This window comes from Bacillus rossius, chromosome 7 (genome assembly GCF_032445375.1).
Source record: "Bacillus rossius redtenbacheri isolate Brsri chromosome 7, Brsri_v3, whole genome shotgun sequence".
Lineage (NCBI taxonomy): Eukaryota > Metazoa > Arthropoda > Insecta > Phasmatodea > Bacillidae > Bacillus > Bacillus rossius.
Genome location: NC_086335.1, coordinates 4,926,236 through 4,946,982, shown reverse-complemented (window position 1 = coordinate 4,946,982; position 20,747 = coordinate 4,926,236). Strand labels below are relative to the sequence as shown.

The following is a 20,747-nucleotide window of genomic DNA, read 5'->3' as shown; positions in this document are numbered from 1 at the left end:
GGGCAGCCAGGTGTGAGACTGGTGTCTTGCAGGATGATGTGAATGTGTAGCGTGGTAGGCCCGGTCACCGGGAGAGACAGCCAGGGCAGCCAGGTGTGTGACAGGTGTCTTGCAGGATGATGTGAATGTGTAGCGTGGTAGGCCCGGTCACCGGGAGAGAGACAGCCAGGGCAGCCAGGTGTGAGACTGGTGTCTTGCAGGATGATGTGAATGTGTAGCGTGGTAGGCCCGGTCACCGGGAGAGAGACAGCCAGGGCAGCCAGGTGTGTGACTGGTGTCTTGCAGGATGATGTGAATGTGTAGCGTGGTAGGCCCGGTCACCGGGATTGACAGCCAGGGCAGCCAGGTGTGTGACTGGTGTCTTGCAGGATGATGTGAATGTGTAGCGTGGTAGGCCCGGTCACCGGGAGAGACAGCCAGGGCAGCCAGGTGTGTGACTGGTGTCTTGCAGGATGATGTGAATGTGTAGCGTGGTAGGCCCAGTCACCGGGAGAGACAGCCAGGGCAGCCAGGTGTGTGACAGGTGTCTTGCAGGATGATGTAAATGTGTAGCGTGGTACGCCCGGTCACCGGGAGAGAGACAGCCAGGGCAGCCAGGTGTGTGACTGGTGTCTTGCAGGATGATGTGAATGTGTAGCGTGGTAGGCCCGGTCACCGGGAGAGAGACAGCCAGGGCAGCCAGGTGTGAGACTGGTGTCTTGCAGGATGATGTGAATGTGTAGCGTGGTAGGCCCGGTCACCGGGAGAGAGACAGCCAGGGCAGCCAGGTGTGTGACTGGTGTCTTGCAGGATGATGTGAATGTGTAGCGTGGTAGGCCCGGTCACCGGGAGAGACAGCCAGGGCAGCCAGGTGTGAGACTGGTGTCTTGCAGGATGATGTGAATGTGTAGTGTGGTAGGCCCGGTCACCGGGAGAGAGACAGCCAGGGCAGCCAGGTGTGTGACTGGTGTCTTGCAGGATGATGTGAATGTGTAGCGTGGTAGGCCCGGTTACCGGGAGAGACAGCCAGGGCAGCCAGGTGTGTGACTGGTGTCTTGCAGGATGATGTGAATGTGTAGCGTGGTAGGCCCGGTCACCGGGAGAGAGACAGCCAGGGCAGCCAGGTGTGAGACTGGTGTAGTGCAGGATGATGTGAATGTGTAGCGTGGTAGGCCCGGTTACCGGGAGAGACAGCCAGGGCAGCCAGGTGTGAGACTGGTGTCTTGCAGGATGATGTGAATTTGTAGCGTGGTAGGCCCGGTCACCGGGAGAGAGACAGCCAGGGCAGCCAGGTGTGTGACTGGTGTCTTGCAGGACGATGTGAATGTGTAGCGTGGCAGGCCCGGTCACCGGGAGAGACAGCCAGGGCAGCCAGGTGTGAGACTGGTGTCTTGCAGGATGATGTGAATGTGTAGCGTGGTAGGCCCGGTCACCGGGAGAGAGACAGCCAGGGCAGCCAGGTGTGTGACTGGTGTCTTGCAGGATGATGTGAATGTGTAGCGTGGTAGGCCCGGTCACCGGGAGAGAGACAGCCAGGGCAGCCAGGTGTGTGACTGGTGTCTTGCAGGATGATGTGAATGTGTAGCGTGGTAGGCCCGGTCACCGGGAGAGAGACAGCCAGGGCAGCCAGGTGTGTGACTGGTGTCTTGCAGGATGATGTGAATGTGTAGCGTGGTAGGCCCGGTCACCGGGAGAGACAGCCAGGGCAGCCAGGTGTGAGACTGGTGTCTTGCAGGATGATGTGAATGTGTAGCGTGGTAGGCCCGGTCACCAGGAGAGAGACAGCCAGGGCAGCCAGGTGTGTGACTGGTGTCTTGCAGGATGATGTGAATGTGTAGCGTGGTAGGCCCGGTCACCGGGAGAGACAGCCAGGGCAGCCAGGTGTGAGACTGGTGTCTTGCAGGATGATGTGAATGTGTAGCGTGGTAGGCCCGGTCACCGGGAGAGAGACAGCCAGGGCAGCCAGGTGTGTGACTGGTGTCTTGCAGGATGATGTGAATGTGTAGCGTGGTAGGCCCGGTCACCGGGAGAGAGACAGCCAGGGCAGCCAGGTGTGTGACTGGTGTCTTGCAGGATGATGTGAATGTGTAGCGTGGTAGGCCCGGTCACCGGGAGAGAGACAGCCAGGGCAGCCAAGTGTGAGACTGGTGTCTTGCAGGATGATGTGAATGTGTAGCGTGGTACGCCCGGTCACCGGGAGAGAGACAGCCAGGGCAGCCAGGGCAGCCAGGTGTGAGACTGGTGTCTTGCAGGATGATGTGAATGTGTAGCGTGGTAGGCCCGGTCACCGGGAGAGACAGCCAGGGCAGCCAGGTGTGTGACTGGTGTCTTGCAGGATGATGTGAATGTGTATCGTGGTAGGCCCGGTCACCGGGAGAGACAGCTAGGGCAGCCAGGTGTGAGACTGGTGTCTTGCAGGATGATGTGAATGTGTATCGTGGTAGGCCCGGTCACCGGGAGAGAGACAGCCTTGGCAGCCAGGTGTGAGACTGGTGTCTTGCAGGATGATGTGAATGTGTAGCGTGGTAGGCCCGGTCATCGGGAGAGACAGCCAGGGAGCCAGGTGTGTGACTGGTGTCTTGCAGGATGATGTGAATGTGTATCGTGGTAGGCCCGGTCACCGGGAGAGACAGCCAGGGCAGCCAGGTGTGAGACTGGTGTCTTGCAGGATGATGTGAATGTGTAGCGTGGTAGGCCCGGTCACCGGGGGAGAGACAGCCTTGGCAGCCAGGTGTGAGACTGGTGTCTTGCAGGATGATGTGAATGTGTAGCGTGGTAGGCCCGGTCACCGGGAGAGACAGCCAGGGCAGCCAGGTGTGTGACTGGTGGTTTGCAGGATGATGTGAATGTGTATCGTGGTAGGCCCGGTCACCGGGAGAGACAGCCAGGGCAGCCAGGTGTGAGACTGGTGTCTTGCAGGATGATGTGAATGTGTAGCGTGGTAGGCCCGGTCACCGGGAGAGACAGCCAGGGCAGCCAGGTGTGTGACTGGTGTCTTGCAGGATGATGTGAATGTGTAGCGTGGTAGGCCCGGTCACCGGGAGAGACAGCCAGGGCAGCCAGGTGTGTGACTGGTGTCTTGCAGGATGATGTCCGTGAGTGGCTCGGCCTCGCAGAGCTCGTGCCAGGACGAGGTGGAGGAGGCAGCGTCCTCCTGCAACCAGTTCAGCATCCCCATCGTGGGGTACGAGATCATGGAGGAGCGCGCTCGCTTCACGGTGGGCCCCTGCACACACGTCCCCCTCACACCTCGGCCGAGGCCTGGGCCCCGCTGACCGTGCGGTCTGCTTGCAGGTGTACAAACTGCGCGTGGAGAACCAGCTGACGGGGGACTGCTGGTTCGTGTACCGCCGCTACACCGACTTTGTGCGTCTTCTCTGCAAGGTGTGTGCTGCAAGTCCCGCTTGGATCAAACACAGGCCACAATTAATATTTAATTTCAACAATAAAATACTTATAGGCCTTCGATTTTTTACTTCTACTTTAATTTTTTTTTAAACAAAATTATTTTATAATCACAAGAGAACAAACATGGTACTTTCTTAGATCAATACACATTATTGCAATAGTTTATTAATACATAAATTGTAATTATATTTTATAGCGGAAAAAATGATATTGTATGGCATGTCCTATGTGCACCTAACTGTTAGGTACCAGCAGTTTTCAATCACAGAACTATATGTATGGCACAAGCTAACAAACCACGAAATATTACATCAAAATTTAGGTATATTTTAGTCATAGTTCTTTAATCACTAAAAGACTGGCTCAGTGTATATGTCTTTCCATCTGAATATAGTTAAATTCCAAAAAAAAAAAAAAAAAAAAAAGTATTTTAGGCACTTCTCAGGTTACTTAAATGACATGTTAAAAATATAGTTATTACGGAAATATATTGATCAAGGAAAATTCATCAAAATGTGTCACACAACCGTGCCATACGTTACGTGTTTGACGTCAAGTCAGTTTAAATTGAAATTGATTGTTGATTGTTATTACAACATAATTTTTTAAATAATTGTTGCATTCATTACGAGTTTTATCGCTACATGCAGGCCTTAGCATACCTTACAGCTGGTGATTTTCCGGTCCCTTGCATCCATGTAGACAGCAGACTCCACGGCTTCGACACTTCACAGTGCCCTGGGGTTGGTTGCTGGCCCCACGGGGTTGATTGCAGCCGACGCTGGCAGATACATGCAGGCTAGCTACAGAACACCTTTCCATCATACCAGGAACAATGCAACGACTCAAGGTTACGTCTTTGGAGAATACTTGCAATGCGAGTCCTTCGAAGACTATTTCAATAACTCAGCTAATAGTGCACACAGTTAGAAAGCTGTCAAGTGAGCATTTTGCCGATGCTTCTACGATGCAAAAGGTACTAGATGTGTCTCAATAACATTTGTGTTGTCTAGCTGTATATTAATAAAAGGAGGACATTACTAACTGGTAGAGACCCATTTTTATGTTATTTTTATTTTTTATTAATTTATTTATTTAAAATTGTGACATGCCCACCGACAGTCGTTAGACTTGGGTGGTGGGCATGATAATTATGCATCGACAAACATAAGGTTATCACTGCAAACATATTGTTACGATTTACCGGGTTTGTAAAGGATAGCCCAATTAAAGATTTTATCACTACACACTACACAGTTTTATTGATGGCCACTACTTATGTCACTTACAATTAATCTTCTGAAATGGCAAATAATCAATTGCACTTTAAAAATGTTTACTCCCCAGTCACTCGGTTTCCACACACCGCACACCTCGCTGGGCCGCACCTCTGGCGCAACTCTCGCCGCAGCACCCCTCGTGGATCTCAGACACGGTACTCCATCGCCGCACTCCGCCGCACTTGCCTTCGCCGAGGATCCGCCCGACGCCTCGCTCGGAACTTCGCTCGGGACTCCGCCGCGCCTGCGACACTATCGCCCGGAGCTGAACTCTTTGCTCTGGAACCTTCGTCCAGGGACTTCGCCGCTATATCGCTCGGAAACTCCGCCGCGGGAAAACTCCCGACTCCACTCACTGCCTGCCCTGGAACTTTCGTCCAAGGACTTCGCCACTCTGTCGCACCCGCGGCACTATCACCCCGGAAACGCCGCCGTGGGAAAGCTACCGCCTGAACTCTCTCTCTCGAGGCCGGCGTCCCGGGCACATATATAGGCCCAGACACCTTCCAGAACTCTCGAGCGCGGCTGGGGCCTGTCGCGTCATTACGGCAGAAATCTCTGGAAACACGTGTCGGCGGCTGCCAGCTGCGAGGTGTCAGATGTCCTGCTATCAGCGCCGCGTGGAGAGTGGAGGGCTGGAGGGAGGGGAAGCGGCGACCGAGCGGCGGCAGCCTGTCAGCCAGCTAGCGCAGCACCTGCGCGTGTCGCGGCTTTGCTCACGTTCGTAACAATATGGACTCCCTCCCCAGCAGTGCCATAGCAGTAAGAACAACACATGGCCAACACACAAAGGAAGAGTATGACATATTGGTGGTGATAACAAATACAGAATACATTTGTATTATTTTTTATTAAACAAAACAATACATAAGTATTCCAATTATAAAGGACGAAGTGGGCTCTTCAAGTGCTTTATGCATGCCACAATAGTTGACTAATAACCTAAAGACAAAATTATTACAGTATGAAATACATTTATATTATTTACATTAATATTCTGTACAGCGCTTGCTCAGCAAACTATACTAATCCCACATTAATTCTACATTAAATCCTGATGAACTAAACAGTTCAACAACCCTGTTACTTCAGGCCTCAGAAAGGTTTTTAGTATAGCTTTCCATAAGCCCTGATGTAAACTACTGACTCACAGGTGTTTGTGAGTGAAATACCGTCAATAAAAAATTACATGAGAAATAATTTTCTTTCTCTCTATTCACTGAGGCTCATCGTTTATAGGTTTATAAGTTTCCCCTTTCAGAAAATATTAATTAATTTTACCTGGCATTTCAAAATTCTCAAATTTGTTACGATTTTGACAGCCATGAAACAAGAAATGAGTTTTTGTGATAGAAATGCAAACCATGTCATGAAGTAGCCAGTGGCATTGCAGTTAAACCTAAAAAGTTTCAGTTCTGCAATAAATTAATTTATCCTTATTTGTACAACCCAAAAACATTGAAAATTTAACTTTGGCAGCTAATTATGCAAAAAGTATGCGCTGAATATATTTTTCATTTCGTGAAAGTTAAACAATTGAAATGGTCTAAAAGTTGATCAGTGATTAATATAAATATAAAATCATGACCTGAAATGGGAGGCACCCCCTTAAAGAGAAACACAAGCGACATCCAGTTTTTGTTCTCTACTTTTGTTCAGAGCATGTGGCGTCTTTTTCTTGTGAAGCTCCGAGAACTTTTTTACAATGACGTTCTGTAGAATGACACAGGTTTGTAAAGGCTTGTGATGTAGTTCTTCCAGAATATCACAAGTTGCAGGTGATAGTTTACTGGAAGGTTTCAGGAACAGGTTGAATGATGTTGTAGATGTTTTAGCAACATAGAGTCCAACAAGTGAACCATGATGTTCATGCGAAATTGTATGTCTTACTGTATTAGTCTGTTATAAAATCGGTGAAGTACCTACTTAAGTTTCTGTTTATTGTCCCTTGTAAACCAATTGTAGATCAGCCAGTTTCTATAATTTGCAATAGGCAGTAAATAAAACCTTATCGCAATGAGTTGGCGGCCTTCAGAGGAATCAATCCTTCTGTATGTAGTTTTATGCCATACATATGTGAATTGTTGCTAGTACCAGCAGTAACAACACACACAGAAAGATGGATTCAGTAGAATTACGAAGGGATGGTAAAATTTGAGTCATGTACTGCGTGTAGTGTTGGGCACCATTGACTAATTTCTACTATTAAATAATCAATTATTATTCGTACCGTACTATGTAATAACTATTCGATAGTTTTAGTCGAATATCTTTTCATTCGCTGCAAGCTGCAATGGTGTTATTAGTGACGACTGAATGTGTCTGAACGACTGAAAACTGTTGCAATCACTTTTCAACCTGCAAAGATATAATTTATTTTTTTCAAATACCGATTTTGAAACCATAATGACCGGATCAGTGTTTACATAATGGAAAATTACTGAATACCGTATATATCATGATAAGGGTGTGGGCTAAAATAATAGTAATATTTTTTTAAATTAGTCTAATGATCAAAACTCTTTTCAATAAATTCTACATATAAAATATTGAGAGCTGAAAGTAATTCAAAAATTATTGTTTCTAATAACTACCTATAACCACCACAAATACTGTGCTTAAAACAAACTTACATAATCTCGAAAAATGTATTACATCTTAAGACATGACTTGCATAGAAAATTAATTTTAAAATATAAAACTTGCCTGGCAGGTGAATCTAAAACAGTGCAATAGGAAATGTGATACTAATAAACCATTTATTAGAAACTTCCAGTCCACTTTGTAAATTATTTGTTCTTGTGTGTGTTTTATTGCTAAATTTAATTCAACCTAACCATTTCACATCCACTTGAAGTGAATCAGTTTTTAAAGTTTTTATTTAGTGAAATTTCTTTGTGTTCATTGTCATAATAATAGCAGTTACCAGTTTGGTGGCAATTCTGAATAAGAGTCTTTTTTCGGGGAAAATTTAAATAAAAATTACAAAATGCATTTTTTTACTTCATGGCATGTTTTGGAATTATGGTCTAAGAAGGCGAAGCGGAACATAATTCAAGTTTTTTTTGTACCAATTGTTTACATTTTAATGAGTGGTAAGGTTAGGTAGGTTACACATTATGAATACTGTGATATTGTGAGAATGGTAGTATAGTTTAGTATAGTTTAGTATAGTTTAGTATAGTTTAGTATAGTTTAGTATAGTTTAGTTTAGTTTAGTTTAGTTTAGATACATTAACAATTCTTTCAGATAGTGTGGATTGTTAGTTAAATTAGATTAGCTACATTTTAAATACTTTAAAACAGTGTGGATAGTTTATTTGGTTAGGTTAGTTACAGTAAAAATACTGCAAAATCTTTTTAAATTGAGGTAGGAATTACTGTCTTAATATGTAGCTAACCAGCCATTTACACAGTTTTACAGTAGTTTTATATAGCTAACCTAACCTAACCTACCATTCACAAATTTGAACAGTATTTTTAAGTAGCTAATCTAACTACCATTTTTATGATATTGTGCAATTTTTTGTACTTAACCTAACAACTTGTTAAAATGATCAAATACTGGTAAACTACTTTAAGGGCGGAATTCATAGTGGTGATATAAGAAATACTTGAAAAAAGTACTGCTTATATGCATGCTTAAGTATGACATTAAATTCATAGCGAACAAAAAGAGCACTGCTTAGTAGGACTACTTCAAAAATACTTCACGAAGGACTGCGTCAAATAAGTACTGCTCAATACAAATTCACAGTCATGAAATAAGTTTGCCTTGTTTCGCAAGTATTCATAATCAAATAAGCCATGCTTATTCATTGATATAAGTAATACTTCATGAAGTCGGCTATCTAGGTGACTCAAGTACCGGTACGGATTTGTTTGTTGTAAGGAATAGGTTATGTAAGGTATTAATTCCCGTTAATTTTTCCATTTATTAAATTAAAATTGAGAGAGTAAACAAATTCAATTTGGAGAAAAGAAACTAAACACATAGTTGCAGCTTAGTTTTATAAACAATACAAGCTACGTACATAACCTCTTCTGCAGCTAGCGTGATGGATTTTGGTGAGTGGGAAGATTTTGAACAACTTGCGGATGAAGTTTACGAGGACCATGTCAATGTACGGACACCAAAGCGCTACATACGATATGCATTAAACCCTTTAGAATGATATAGTGATTCTGAGTTCAAACGACGTTTCAGATTAAGCAAGAACACAGTCATCCAAATTATCATGCCGTTAATTGAACCTGCAGTGAGGAAAGAAACTACTGCTTTGTATTTTAAGACCAACTGCTTAAACAAAATTCTTTCCGAATCAGTATAATGTTTTCCTCTCTTTTCTTTTTCACTAGCCATCACGAATCACGAAAGTTGTTTTGCTACCACGTGGTTAACTTCCCCGCTTATAGATCACAGACACAAGATGGCCAACATAATTTAACAACACAAACATTCAAAACATATTTATGTATTTGTAAATTTGTTTTTAATACATGTTCATATTTATGTTATTCAAGTTCACTATCAAATAAAGTATAAATATCATCTTACGTATTAATTTCATTATTTTAATCGCATTGGTTTGAAACTTGGGCATTTTTATTTTCAAACTGGTAAACTATGTATGGACAGCGGTATATTTGCTTGCGTTACGTTGACACAAAATTCGTCCTTTACTTTTTGAGATACTTCATCAAGTACAGCATGGCCAATATAAGTAGTGCTTGTTCAAGTATTACTTCGTCAAGTATAGGTTTATGAATTCATTGCTGGAATAAGTACTACTTGAAGAATAAACACTACTTTATAAAATATTACTTATTCGCCAAACAAGCCTTTGACTATGAATCCCGCCCTAAGTATAAAAATTCCCTGTTAAATAATGATTTAAAAATATGCCAGGAAGTGAAAAAATAATAATATATATTTTTTTATTTAAATTTTTTTTAGAAAATAATTCTTTGTGCTAGTATAACCCCTAAGTTAGCTGAAAAAACTGTGAACTTCCAACCGTGAACGCGAACTTGCTACTGAAGTAAGGTTTTTTTAAAATTCACTTACAAATGATACATGGATGTGTGAGATGGCATCATAACAAAGTATAATCATGAATATGTAGCTCAGAGTTATACTGAACACCAACAAACACAACACAACACATCGATTGGCTGGGAACGAATGAATAAGACTAAATTACGACTAATTTAATCAAATGATTTTCAAATTAGTCGCGAGTAATGATCATTTGGTATTATCGATTTAATCAATAGTTTTTTATTCGATTGGGCCCATCACTAAGTATGTGTTTTGTGGCACAGCTGAAGAACGACTTCCCCGGAGTAAAACTGTCGCTGCCCAAGAAAAGGTGGTTCAGGGACAACTTTGACAGCCGCTTCCTGGAGGAGCGCATCCAGGGACTGCAGGCGTTTGTCAACGACATCCTGCAGTCGAGTCACCTGAGTGCCTGCCTCGCCGTCAAGGACTTCTTCTGTCTCAACGAGCCTCCCTCGTACGCAGAGAGCATGGAGGAGTCCAGAGTGAGTAGCCACGTATCCCCTTGTTCACTACGTACAAGGACTTCTTCTGTCTCAACGAGCCTCCCTTGTACGCAGAGAGCATGGAGGAGTCCAGAGTGAGTAGCCACGTATCCCCTTGTTCACTACGTACAAGGACTTCTTCTGTCTCAACGAGCCTCCCTCGTACGCAGAGAGCATGGAGGAGTCCCGGGTGAGTAGCCAGCTCCTCCTTGATCACTACGTACAAGGACTTCTTCTGTCTCAACGAGCCTCCCTCGTACGCAGAGAGCATGGAGGAGTCCCGGGTGAGTAGCCAGCTCCTCCTTGATCACTACGTACAAGGACTTCTTCTGTCTCAACGAGCCTCCCTCGTACGCAGAGAGCATGGAGGAGTCCCGGGTGAGTAGCCAGCTCCTCCTTGATCACTACGTACAAGGACTTCTTCTGTCTCAACGAGCCTCCCTCGTACGCAGAGAGCATGGAGGAGTCCCGGGTGAGTAGCCAGCTCCTCCTTGATCACTACGTACAAGGACTTCTTCTGTCTCAACGAGCCTCCCTCGTACGCAGAGAGCATGGAGGAGTCCCGGGTGAGTAGCCAGCTCCTCCTTGATCACTACGTACAAGGACTTCTTCTGTCTCAACGAGCCTCCCTCGTACGCAGAGAGCATGGAGGAGTCCCGGGTGAGTAGCCAGCTCCTCCTTGATCACTACGTACAAGGACTTCTTCTGTCTCAACGAGCCTCCCTCGTACGCAGAGAGCATGGAGGAGTCCCGGGTGAGTAGCCAGCTCCTCCTTGATCACTACGTACAAGGACTTCTTCTGTCTCAACGAGCCTCCCTCGTACGCAGAGAGCATGGAGGAGTCCCGGGTGAGTAGCCAGCTCCTCCTTGATCACTACGTACAAGGACTTCTTCTGTCTCAACGAGCCTCCCTCGTACGCAGAGAGCATGGAGGAGTCCCGGGTGAGTAGCCAGCTCCTCCTCGATCACTACGTACAAGGACTTCTTCTGTCTCAACGAGCCTCCCTCGTACGCAGAGAGCATGGAGGAGTCCCGGGTGAGTAGCCAGCTCCTCCTTGATCACTACGTACAAGGACTTCTTCTGTCTCAACGAGCCTCCCTCGTACGCAGAGAGCATGGAGGAGTCCCGGGTGAGTAGCCAGCTCCTCCTTGATCACTACGTACAAGGACTTCTTCTGTCTCAACGAGCCTCCCTCGTACGTAGAGAGCATGGAGGAGTCCCGGGTGAGTAGCCAGCTCCTCCTTGTTCACTACGTACAAGAACATTTGTGTTGATTGCTTTCTCTTCTTCACTTGTTTGGTTATTCTGTTGGTGTGTTGTAAGATTTTGTATGCCTGTTTAATACTCCGCTTGCTGCCAATTAGGGTGTTGTTTAGTCAGGATCTCCGCCAGGAGCGATGCAGTGTGATGTCGTGGTGTGCTGTGGTGATCATTCAGATTTGTTCATGTATTTTCGGATTATTGCGCTAGGAATGTCGTGTTGTGAGGTTGGTAGTGTTGTTTCTGGTTTTTTTCTGCTTGCCTTGTGGCCGTTGTGACGGAAGAGTCATCAGTGAGATATCAGGTGAGGAGGATGGAAATATTGTTCCCACCCAAGTAATGGGACATTTTAATAATAAAATATACATATACATATATAATATGTATTCTAGTAAATAAACTTAATTAAAATTAATATTTCATTTTAACATTTTCCTGGCCTACGGTTCCTTTTGAGTCCGATATGCCACCGCCCAAACACCACCTACCCTCCATTCAAACCTCCCGCTTACACGTGCGTGTGTGCGTGTGTTGGTCGCCCGGCAAGAGGGTGCTGTAGAGTCAGTGCGCCGCACCCCTAAATATAATTAAATTCAACTGCGTAAATTGTTTTTATTCTTCCTCGAGTGCGACGTGACGGCAGACTGGCCGGGAGGGTTTTTATGTACTTTTATTTAAAATTGTGTAATTAAATATAAGGGCGTTTCCGGACATTCACGAAGCACACCGAAGGAAACCGAAGCCAGACACTGTTTAAATATATTCTTTAATAATTGTAAATTCTATTATCCTTTTTTTATATTCAGTAAATATTATGTAATTTTTCAAGAATCCTTTTCTAGTTGCTTTAGTTTCCCGTGGCAAGAAATCAGAAATACCATTAACGGCAATTGTTTCGGCGAGAGGACGCCATGTTAGGCTAGCAGAGCCATGAGCTCATCCCAGTCTTCCGCCATCAACGACCGAGAGCAGACACTTCATCACCGCTTTGTAATTCTATTCAACTTTAATTCATTTCAAATCTTTTTTCGTTTAGTCCTCGGAGCTTCTCTCGGTTGGGGGACTGCTTAAATAATTACCTTGTGACCATTATCTGCCTTTTCTCAAACTTTATACGTAAGTCGAGGTGTGACCACATGGTTGGTCACTGCACTTAAACCGATTCGTGCCGCGGGCGTTTGTTACAGCTTAAATTGTGTGCGCGTATAATCGGAGTTGTAAGAATAAATAAGGGCTTGTAAATTTAAACGTATTCTTTTATTTTTTTATAAAATACGTGTGACCATGTGGAGTGTGACGGCGTGTGGGACGCCTAAGAGCCCACTGCGTAGGGAATAGCATGCCCGACGCTGAGGGCAGGTATTAGTACTAGGTTGTTTTCAGGAGGAAATTAAAATGATGTCTCACATGGGCGACGTCACGACCCTGGTAAAGAGTCTCGCATAGGTCCGTGCACGTGGCACGGTGACGCCCATAAAATCCGAGCATTTAACGAAAACCCCGCTTATTAAAGATCAGAGGCCGCGGCCCCGTAACAATTTATTGTAGTTGGAAATGAGATGATAAATAAGATCATTATTGGAATGGAGTGTACACAAGGTTGAACGTAAATGACTGTTAAATGGAGGAACTATTAAACCAGTGTTTTTAAGGAGATAATTACATTTGATTTTATAATTATATCAATTGATAACAAAAAGTGAATCTAGATAAGCCCTGCAGACTACAAGAGGAGATGGAGTAGGTAGGGAGAGGAAGTTTCTATTGAATAATTAGTTGTGTTATTTTATTTTGTTTTGTAAAGTTTCTGATTTATAATTATTAACTATCTTGATGTTGTTTCAGATTATTGAGCTGCCTTATAATTTAGAGCTGATCATTGGTTTTATTCTTTTTGAGTGTAACCAAGTTTTGTTTGCACCAGGTGTGGTTTTCAGTGATATCATTTTGTAATAATAAGCAATCATGAGGTATAGAAATTTTTCTACAGATTTTAAGATCAGCAGAGATTACACCAGTGAAGTATTTGAGGACCTGAGAGATATTGTTGATAAAAATATGGAAGAGCAGAGGTGATAAAGTACCTCCCTGAGGAACACCAGGACAAACATTCAACATAGAGTTCTTCTTTTGGCAGGAGACCTTGTTATCTCTCCTGTAGCAGCTCTTCAAGGATGCCAGAGTAGAAATGGGTTAGGTTTACTTGCGATCAAACTTAAACAGTTCGGTGTAATACACTTTTTTATTAGAACAAGATTTACAGATGAAACAAATGTAAACTTGGCACTTTAGGTAGCCGTGAACGTCTGTCGCGAAGTATCGCTTAACAGGAAACGGCTTGCAAGACTCTGTAAACAGAAGGAGTATTTATAAATACTAAACAACATATAAATACACAAACCCTCTTCCTGATTATATTCTGAAGACTGACCTATAATTAATTAACATTTGCCCTTACTCAAAACACACAACATAAACACGCAGTTTAAATGAATTTAAATTGGGGTTTATCGCACTGGTGGTAATTTGTCCAGTCGACATTTACACACACTTACAATTAATTTTCAAGTTGGGATTAAACCACAGCTGTAACTAATTATTTTCGCACTCAGACAATATACGTCCCTAGTGGCGAAACGCCTACAATCTGCAAAGTGCGTCTTTACAACTCCGTTAAACAGAACTAGTACAACAGCCTTTGTTATTTGAAGTTACATCTCTACCTCCTTCATACTCTAGGTTCTTAGTCTCGTCCGGTGTTGGTTGTCCTCGCTGCCACTATGCCTATGTAACCTTCGGTGACGACATTTAACTCTACGGGCGCACCTTGTGCGCCGACTCGCTCACTTGTCACTCGCTGTGCGAGTGACCCCAAAAACGAAAGTCTGCACTCAGTCCTCCCGACCTCCGGGGGGTATTTGCCTTCACCTGAGGACTCTAAATTTGAAGAGCAACTTTCCACAGCTCACGGCGAGTACTGTTAGCGAGTTTGTACGTCTTTGCGTCTGTGGCTAAGTCCGTCTCTTTCTTACCGTCGCCAGCGGCTAAGACCCAAACCACAAAAATACGTTGATGTTCGACTTACAGTGGTAGATATTTTCTAAGTCTCCCCTCTACCTCAGGCGTCACGACAGTCTCGGGAAGCATGGTTGAAGCAGCCGTGAAGACGTCCGCGAGACGTCCCTGGTGTAGAGTTGTTGTATCTCAGCTCTCCCTCGTAGTCGGTCTTATTTCGCGGCGGTCCTAGAATCTTCTATGTCCCGACTCGTCCTCGGGCGTCGTGGTGTTGTCGTGTGACGTAGCGGATGGCGGCAGCGTGACGTTCTGTTGATATCTTCGGAGCGGTGGTATAAGCTTTCGCCTCTGACCGCCTGCCATGCACCTTCTGCTTGAATATTATCAGGAGACCCTATTTATACTCGGGGAAATGAAAATGACATCATTCGTATCCAATCGCGGACCTCGGCGGATGACCGCATCAGCGCCCAATAGCCGTTCGCCTAGCTGTTACTAAGCACGTGGCCACCAGCGATTCTCTTGTAGCTATAGGAGTAGTCAATACCTGAGTGTTATACAACCCTCTTGACCGTTTCGCAGATGTCCTGCCGTTTAGGGGCAAAATCGTTAGGTAGGGGTAACCTACCATAACAACCTGAACATATTTAAGTGATTCAGAAGTAATAACATCATTTATGGAGAGGAATTGATACTAGATAATTCATTGATCTAATCATCATAAACAACACGTAAACATAACTCAGGAGCACGCATTGAAACACTTCTGTCGGCTTTCAACTACCGGCCGTTACGCTTATCAAAACTAGTGACATACAGAATCATCACAAATTTCAATAAGTATGGAAGTGACTATCCTTTATCAGATGATAAAATTAATGTAAAAAAATCTTACTATTTCATATTTAATTTTAAATTTTTTTGAGTGTCATATAAAATTTGTAATTTTATTACCACACAGTTTTATTAATGGCCACTACTTATGTCACTTACAATTAATCTTCTAAAATGGCAAATAATCTGTTGCACTTAAAAAATAATTGCTTCCCCAGTCACTCGTTTCCACACACCGCACACCTCGCTGGGCCGCACCTCTGGCGCAACTAGCGCCGCAGCACCCCTCGCGGACCTCCGTCGCAGGACTCCGTCGCCGCACTTGCCTTCGCAGAGGTTCTGCTCGACGCCTCGCTCGGAACTTCGCTCGCGACTACGCCGCGCCCGCGACACTATCGCCCCGGAACTGAATTCTCCACCCTGGAACCTCCGCCGCGGGAGAACTCCCGACTGAACTCTGACTGACTCTCCCCTGAGGCTGGCGTCTCCCGGCTTTTACATCAGCCCAGACACCTTCCATAACTCCCGAGCGCGGCTGGGGCCAGTCGCGTCATGCCGTACCGACCCGACGGCAGAAATCTCTCGAAACACGTGTCGGCGGCTCGCGTAACTCTGCAGCTGTCAGGTGTCAGTTACGTGTCAAAGGCAGGGCGCCACATGGAGAGTGGTGGGAAGGAGGGGGAAAGTGACAATCCTTGTTATCTTCCAGGCGCGTGGCTCATATCATGTTGTGGCAGCCACCAGTCAGCTCTGCACCTGCATGTGTCCTGGCCTTGCTCACGTTCGTAACAATAAGAATAAATATACATAAGGGATTTTAACTGATTTTTATATTCACAAACAGTGGACAAAACACAAGAAAGTACGTTTTTTACTGTAAAATAAACCTATATCATGCACACTCAGTATTCATCTGTTTTAACATAAAAATGGCTAGCTTCGTTAAGAAATTAATCCTTTAATTTGCAAGGACAATGGACCGTAACTGATAAAATCCTCTGTATCAGCTCTAACTTAGTAATAATCTGGAAGTTAGGGTGAGCATCTCTCAACACAAATGTCTCTGTGGTATTGGAATGTTTAAAAATCAGGTTCTGTTTCACAACACTATAAGTTCATTGGTACTGTTATCAAGTAGGCAGACTAGCAAGTTAGTGATGAACACAGGAAACGACCACTGAGATTACGAATGACAATCTTAACTTATAGTCAGTGTGTGAATTTAAATATTACTGTCACACTTCAAATTATATGTTGTTTCAATTAAAGAACAGTTTAGTTTTCTTTTAAACTATGAATAAACTTCTCAGTTACACTGTGTTTGGAATATAAATTTGGCCTTTTGTAACCGTCACTATAATGGAGACCAATGATGAAAAATTCAGGGGCTTACGGTTCTTATGTATTTTATGAATCTCACCTAAATACAATAGGGGGGTTGTGAGAGAGGGTGTAAGAATTAGACAGTTTGTCATTTGCTGTGGTAAGGACGAAATATTTCACTAGTAGACAAAATTATCTTGTAGAGCGTACTTCCCCCTCCACAACGGCTCGGTAGTTTGTCCAGTCTGACTGTGACTGCTGTTAGAGATGGACGCTCCACTGCTGACACCCGCCAAGTGTGAAGCGCGCTCTGTTATTCGCTTTCTTGACTCACAGGAGGTCCGCCCAGTTGAAGTTCACTGTCGTCTGACGGTCATTTATGGCGATGTGATTAACAGCGTAATGTTAGGAAGTGGTGAGCTGAGTTCTGGAGCAGTAGAACCAATGTGCATGACGAGGACGGAGTAGTGAGGAGGTCTTCAGTTGATGATGCATTGTTTAGAAAAATTCAGGCTAAACTTCGTGATGACTGCCGTCTGACGTCCGGGACCTCGCAGTTTCAATTCCAGAAGTCAGCAAATCAACTATCAAAACCATTTTAACGAACAAATTGGGGTGTAGGAGTGCGCTCATTGGATGCCGAAATGAGAGATGTTCACAAGGAAAAACTTGTGTAAATCGCTCAGAAATGTTTAGACTGTTTTGAAAGAGGAGACGATTTTTTAAACTCAAATCATTACAGGTGATGAAACATAGGCTTACCATCTCACTGCTGAGTCCAAAAGGCAAACAGTGACACAGCGCCACTCCAGTTCACCTTGCGTCCGTTAGTTATGATCTGCGTCTGTTTTATTAGAAGTAATAATAAAACCAAATACTGCCTTAAAATCTCTTTTATTTTAAATACAACTGAATACAAACTTTTATCCTAAAGGAATAATTCATCCTCAATGTTAGCAATAAGACGAACTTAAAAACAAAACTTAAAAATCATTGTATATAAACATAAACTTTTCAAGTGATTAAAATGTCTTATCATTCTGGGTTGTTTATTCGGGCCAATCTGGACTGTAACAGTGCAAATATCATTTTTTTTTTAATTTCAAATTAAGTATGTTTACGAATGCAAAGCTATTCTGAAATACGGATAGTGAATATGAATAATTGTAACTCCATAAGCAGTGGAGTGAAGTGTGTCGGTGGTGTGCAGGTGGTGTGTGTCTCGGTGGTGTGTGTGTCGGTGGTGTACAGGTGGTGTGTGTGTCGGTGGTGTGCAGGTGGTGTGCAGGTGGTGTGTGTGTCGGTGGTGTGCAGGTGGTGTACAGGTGGTGTGCAGGTGGTGTGTGTGTCGGTGGTGTGCAGGTGGTGTACAGGTGGTGTGCAGGTGGTGTGTGTGTCGGTGGTGTGCAGGTGGTGTGCAGGTGGTGTGTGTGTCGGTGGTGTGCAGGTGGTGTACAGGTGGTGTGTGTATCGGTGGTGTGCAGGCGGTGTGCAGGTGGTGTGCAGGTGGTGTGCAGGTGGTGTGCAGGTGGTGTGCAGGTGGTGTGTGTGTCGGTGGTGTGCAGGTGGTGTGCAGGTGGTGTGTGTGTCGGTGGTGTGCAGGTGGTGTACAGGTGGTGTGCAGGTGGTGTGTGTGTCGGTGGTGTGCAGGTGGTGTGCAGGTGGTGTGTGTGTCGGTGGTGTGCAGGTGGTGTACAGGTGGTGTGTGTATCGGTGGTGTGCAGGTGGTGTGCAGGTGGTGTACAGGTGGTGTGCAGGTGGTGTGTGTGTCGGTGGTGTGCAGGTGGTGTACAGGTGGTGTGTGTGTCGGCAGTGTGCAGGTGGTGTACAGGTGTGGTGTGTTCGGTGGTGTGCAGGTGGTGTGTGTGTCGGTGGTGTGCAGGTGGTGTGTCAGTGGTGTACAGGTGGTGTACAGGTGGTGTGCAGGTGGTGTGTGTGTCGGTGGTGTGCAGGTGGTGTGCAGGTGGAGTACAGGTGGAGTGTTGGTGGTGTACAGGTGGTGTGTGTGTCGGCAGTGTGCAGGTGGTGTACAGGTGGTGTGTGTGTCGGCAGTGTGCAGGTGGTGTGCAGGTGGTGTGTGTGTCGGTGGTGTACGGGTGGTGTAGGGTAAGGTTGCCTTATTCCGTGATAAGTTATTTCTAATGAATTTACTGAACTACTTGGGAGACTATATAGGTGTAACAATTTTTTTATATAAAGTTTATTTGACAGCCAGTTAACACATGCTGTAGTATATAATTTATATAACCTCAGTTCAACATAATAATTTTCTAAAATTAACACAGCATGGATTCCTAACTCCGTGATAGGTGCCTTTATTCCGTGATAGTGGTATCCTAATTCCGTGATACATTGAAAAAATATATAAAACACATCCAAGAAATGCAATTCTGTCACAATTGTGTCCCAAGTACTATTTACACACAAAAATTAATATTTAGTACAAAATACATGCTCCAAATAAAGTGTTACAAGTCTAACACAGTGATCGTATTTCTACAACACTAGTCACTACATTTCTGCCAGATGTTACAAACATAAGTCCGGTTTCATCGCAATTCCAAATTCTATGAGGCGAATCCAAAAGATCGTGTTCAAGCAGCACTTTCTCTGGAGAATTGTAATATTCCTGTATTAACACAGGATTGACACATGATGCACGATAACTAGATAAGTTTTCAGGTCGCCTGAGAGTGAAGTTGAACCTTTTAACGTTTCAACCCCCTATACCGCTTTATTTTCCGCAGATTCTTTAACTGCATTAAACCTTTCAGCTTACCAGTGTTTTTTTGGCTATTTCATACGCGAGTTTCCTGATTTCAAAAACAGTCAATCCGAAACCAATGACCCCCATACGTTCAACATACTTAGCAAGTTTACATTCTACATCAAATAATTCAAGCACGAATGGTACACCAACTTACACCACATCGAGATTAAAATCACTCCTCCCATCAAGATGTTCATTGGCCCTCATAACGTTTTCTTTAAATGTCGACCACGGCACTTTATAGTGCTTGGACGCCTTCTAGACTGTCCACTCTTCCTGAAGAACTTTTCTGACAGCTAGTTGCAGGGCTTGTTTTAGCACTTCGACCTCCTACTTCCAGACGATCAACAGGTTTTACCATTTTCTTTGCCCATTGTTGAACGAGGACTACCTACTGAAATAAACACATTATCGGGCTGTAAAATAAGAAACTTACTGTAAAGCAACTAAAACAAAATTATTATTATAATAAAACTAAAAACAGCTAAACTGAAGGATATATTTTGGACACGACTGATATCAAGTGTCTTTAATTGATGAACAGTCTGTAGTTTGAGAATGATAAATGAAATATTCTGTTCTACATTAAAAAAATATATATATTTACATGTTTCAAGAAAAAACAGGCACTGATTAAACATACTTCAACAATGAAATAATTTTGTTACTCCCATGCTTTAGTTTGTGCTTCCAAATTATTTGCCCAAAAACGAAATAAAAAAGAGAAACGGGAAAGCAAATACATATTTTTAAAACGAGCCCTCTACAATAATCTACACATACTTTTTACACTTAAACATTGAAAATTAAATCCTTAAAAGCGTAAGGCAGTTATATGTATATTTAAGTTTTCATTACAAAATTCACTCTACTGTTGTATAAATGATGAGTATAATTGCTTCATAGTACCCACTCTTCAAACAACTGTGCACCATATGAAAAAAAAAAACGCGCGAACGAAGAGCCGCCTCTTCCCTACGAAAGAGAACATCGCGAGCTATATTTTGAGATCTGGCCCAACTATCTACTGCTACTCGCTTGATCTTGAGAGACAAAACAAAAAAATATCACGGAATAAGGGATATCACGGAAATAGGCAACCTTACCCTACAGGTGGTGTGCAGGTGGTGTGTGTGTCGGTGGTGTACAGGTGGTGTATAGGTGGTGTGTGTGTCGGCAGTGTGCAGGTGGTGTACAGGTGGTGTGTGTTCGGTGGTGTGCAGGTGGTGTACAGGTGGTGTGTGTGTCGGTGGTGTGCAGGTGGTGTGTCGGTGGTGTGTGTGTCGGTGGTGTGCAGGTGGTGTGCAGGTGGTGTACAGGTGGTGTGCAGTGG

At 44.2% G+C, this 20,747-nt stretch overlaps 1 protein-coding gene across 1 annotated transcript in view; it reads left to right on the top strand.

Annotated features, from left to right (window-relative positions):
* Positions 1 to 20,747, top strand: part of LOC134533649 (sorting nexin-16) — a 65,372-nt gene that overhangs the window by 38,281 nt on the left and 6,344 nt on the right. Inside the window, exons 3-5 of the mRNA XM_063371183.1 lie at positions 3,065 to 3,197; positions 3,274 to 3,363; positions 9,993 to 10,211. Of these exons, the coding sequence (XP_063227253.1) occupies positions 3,065 to 3,197; positions 3,274 to 3,363; positions 9,993 to 10,211 (442 nt within the window). The remainder of the gene's footprint in view (positions 1 to 3,064; positions 3,198 to 3,273; positions 3,364 to 9,992; positions 10,212 to 20,747) is intronic.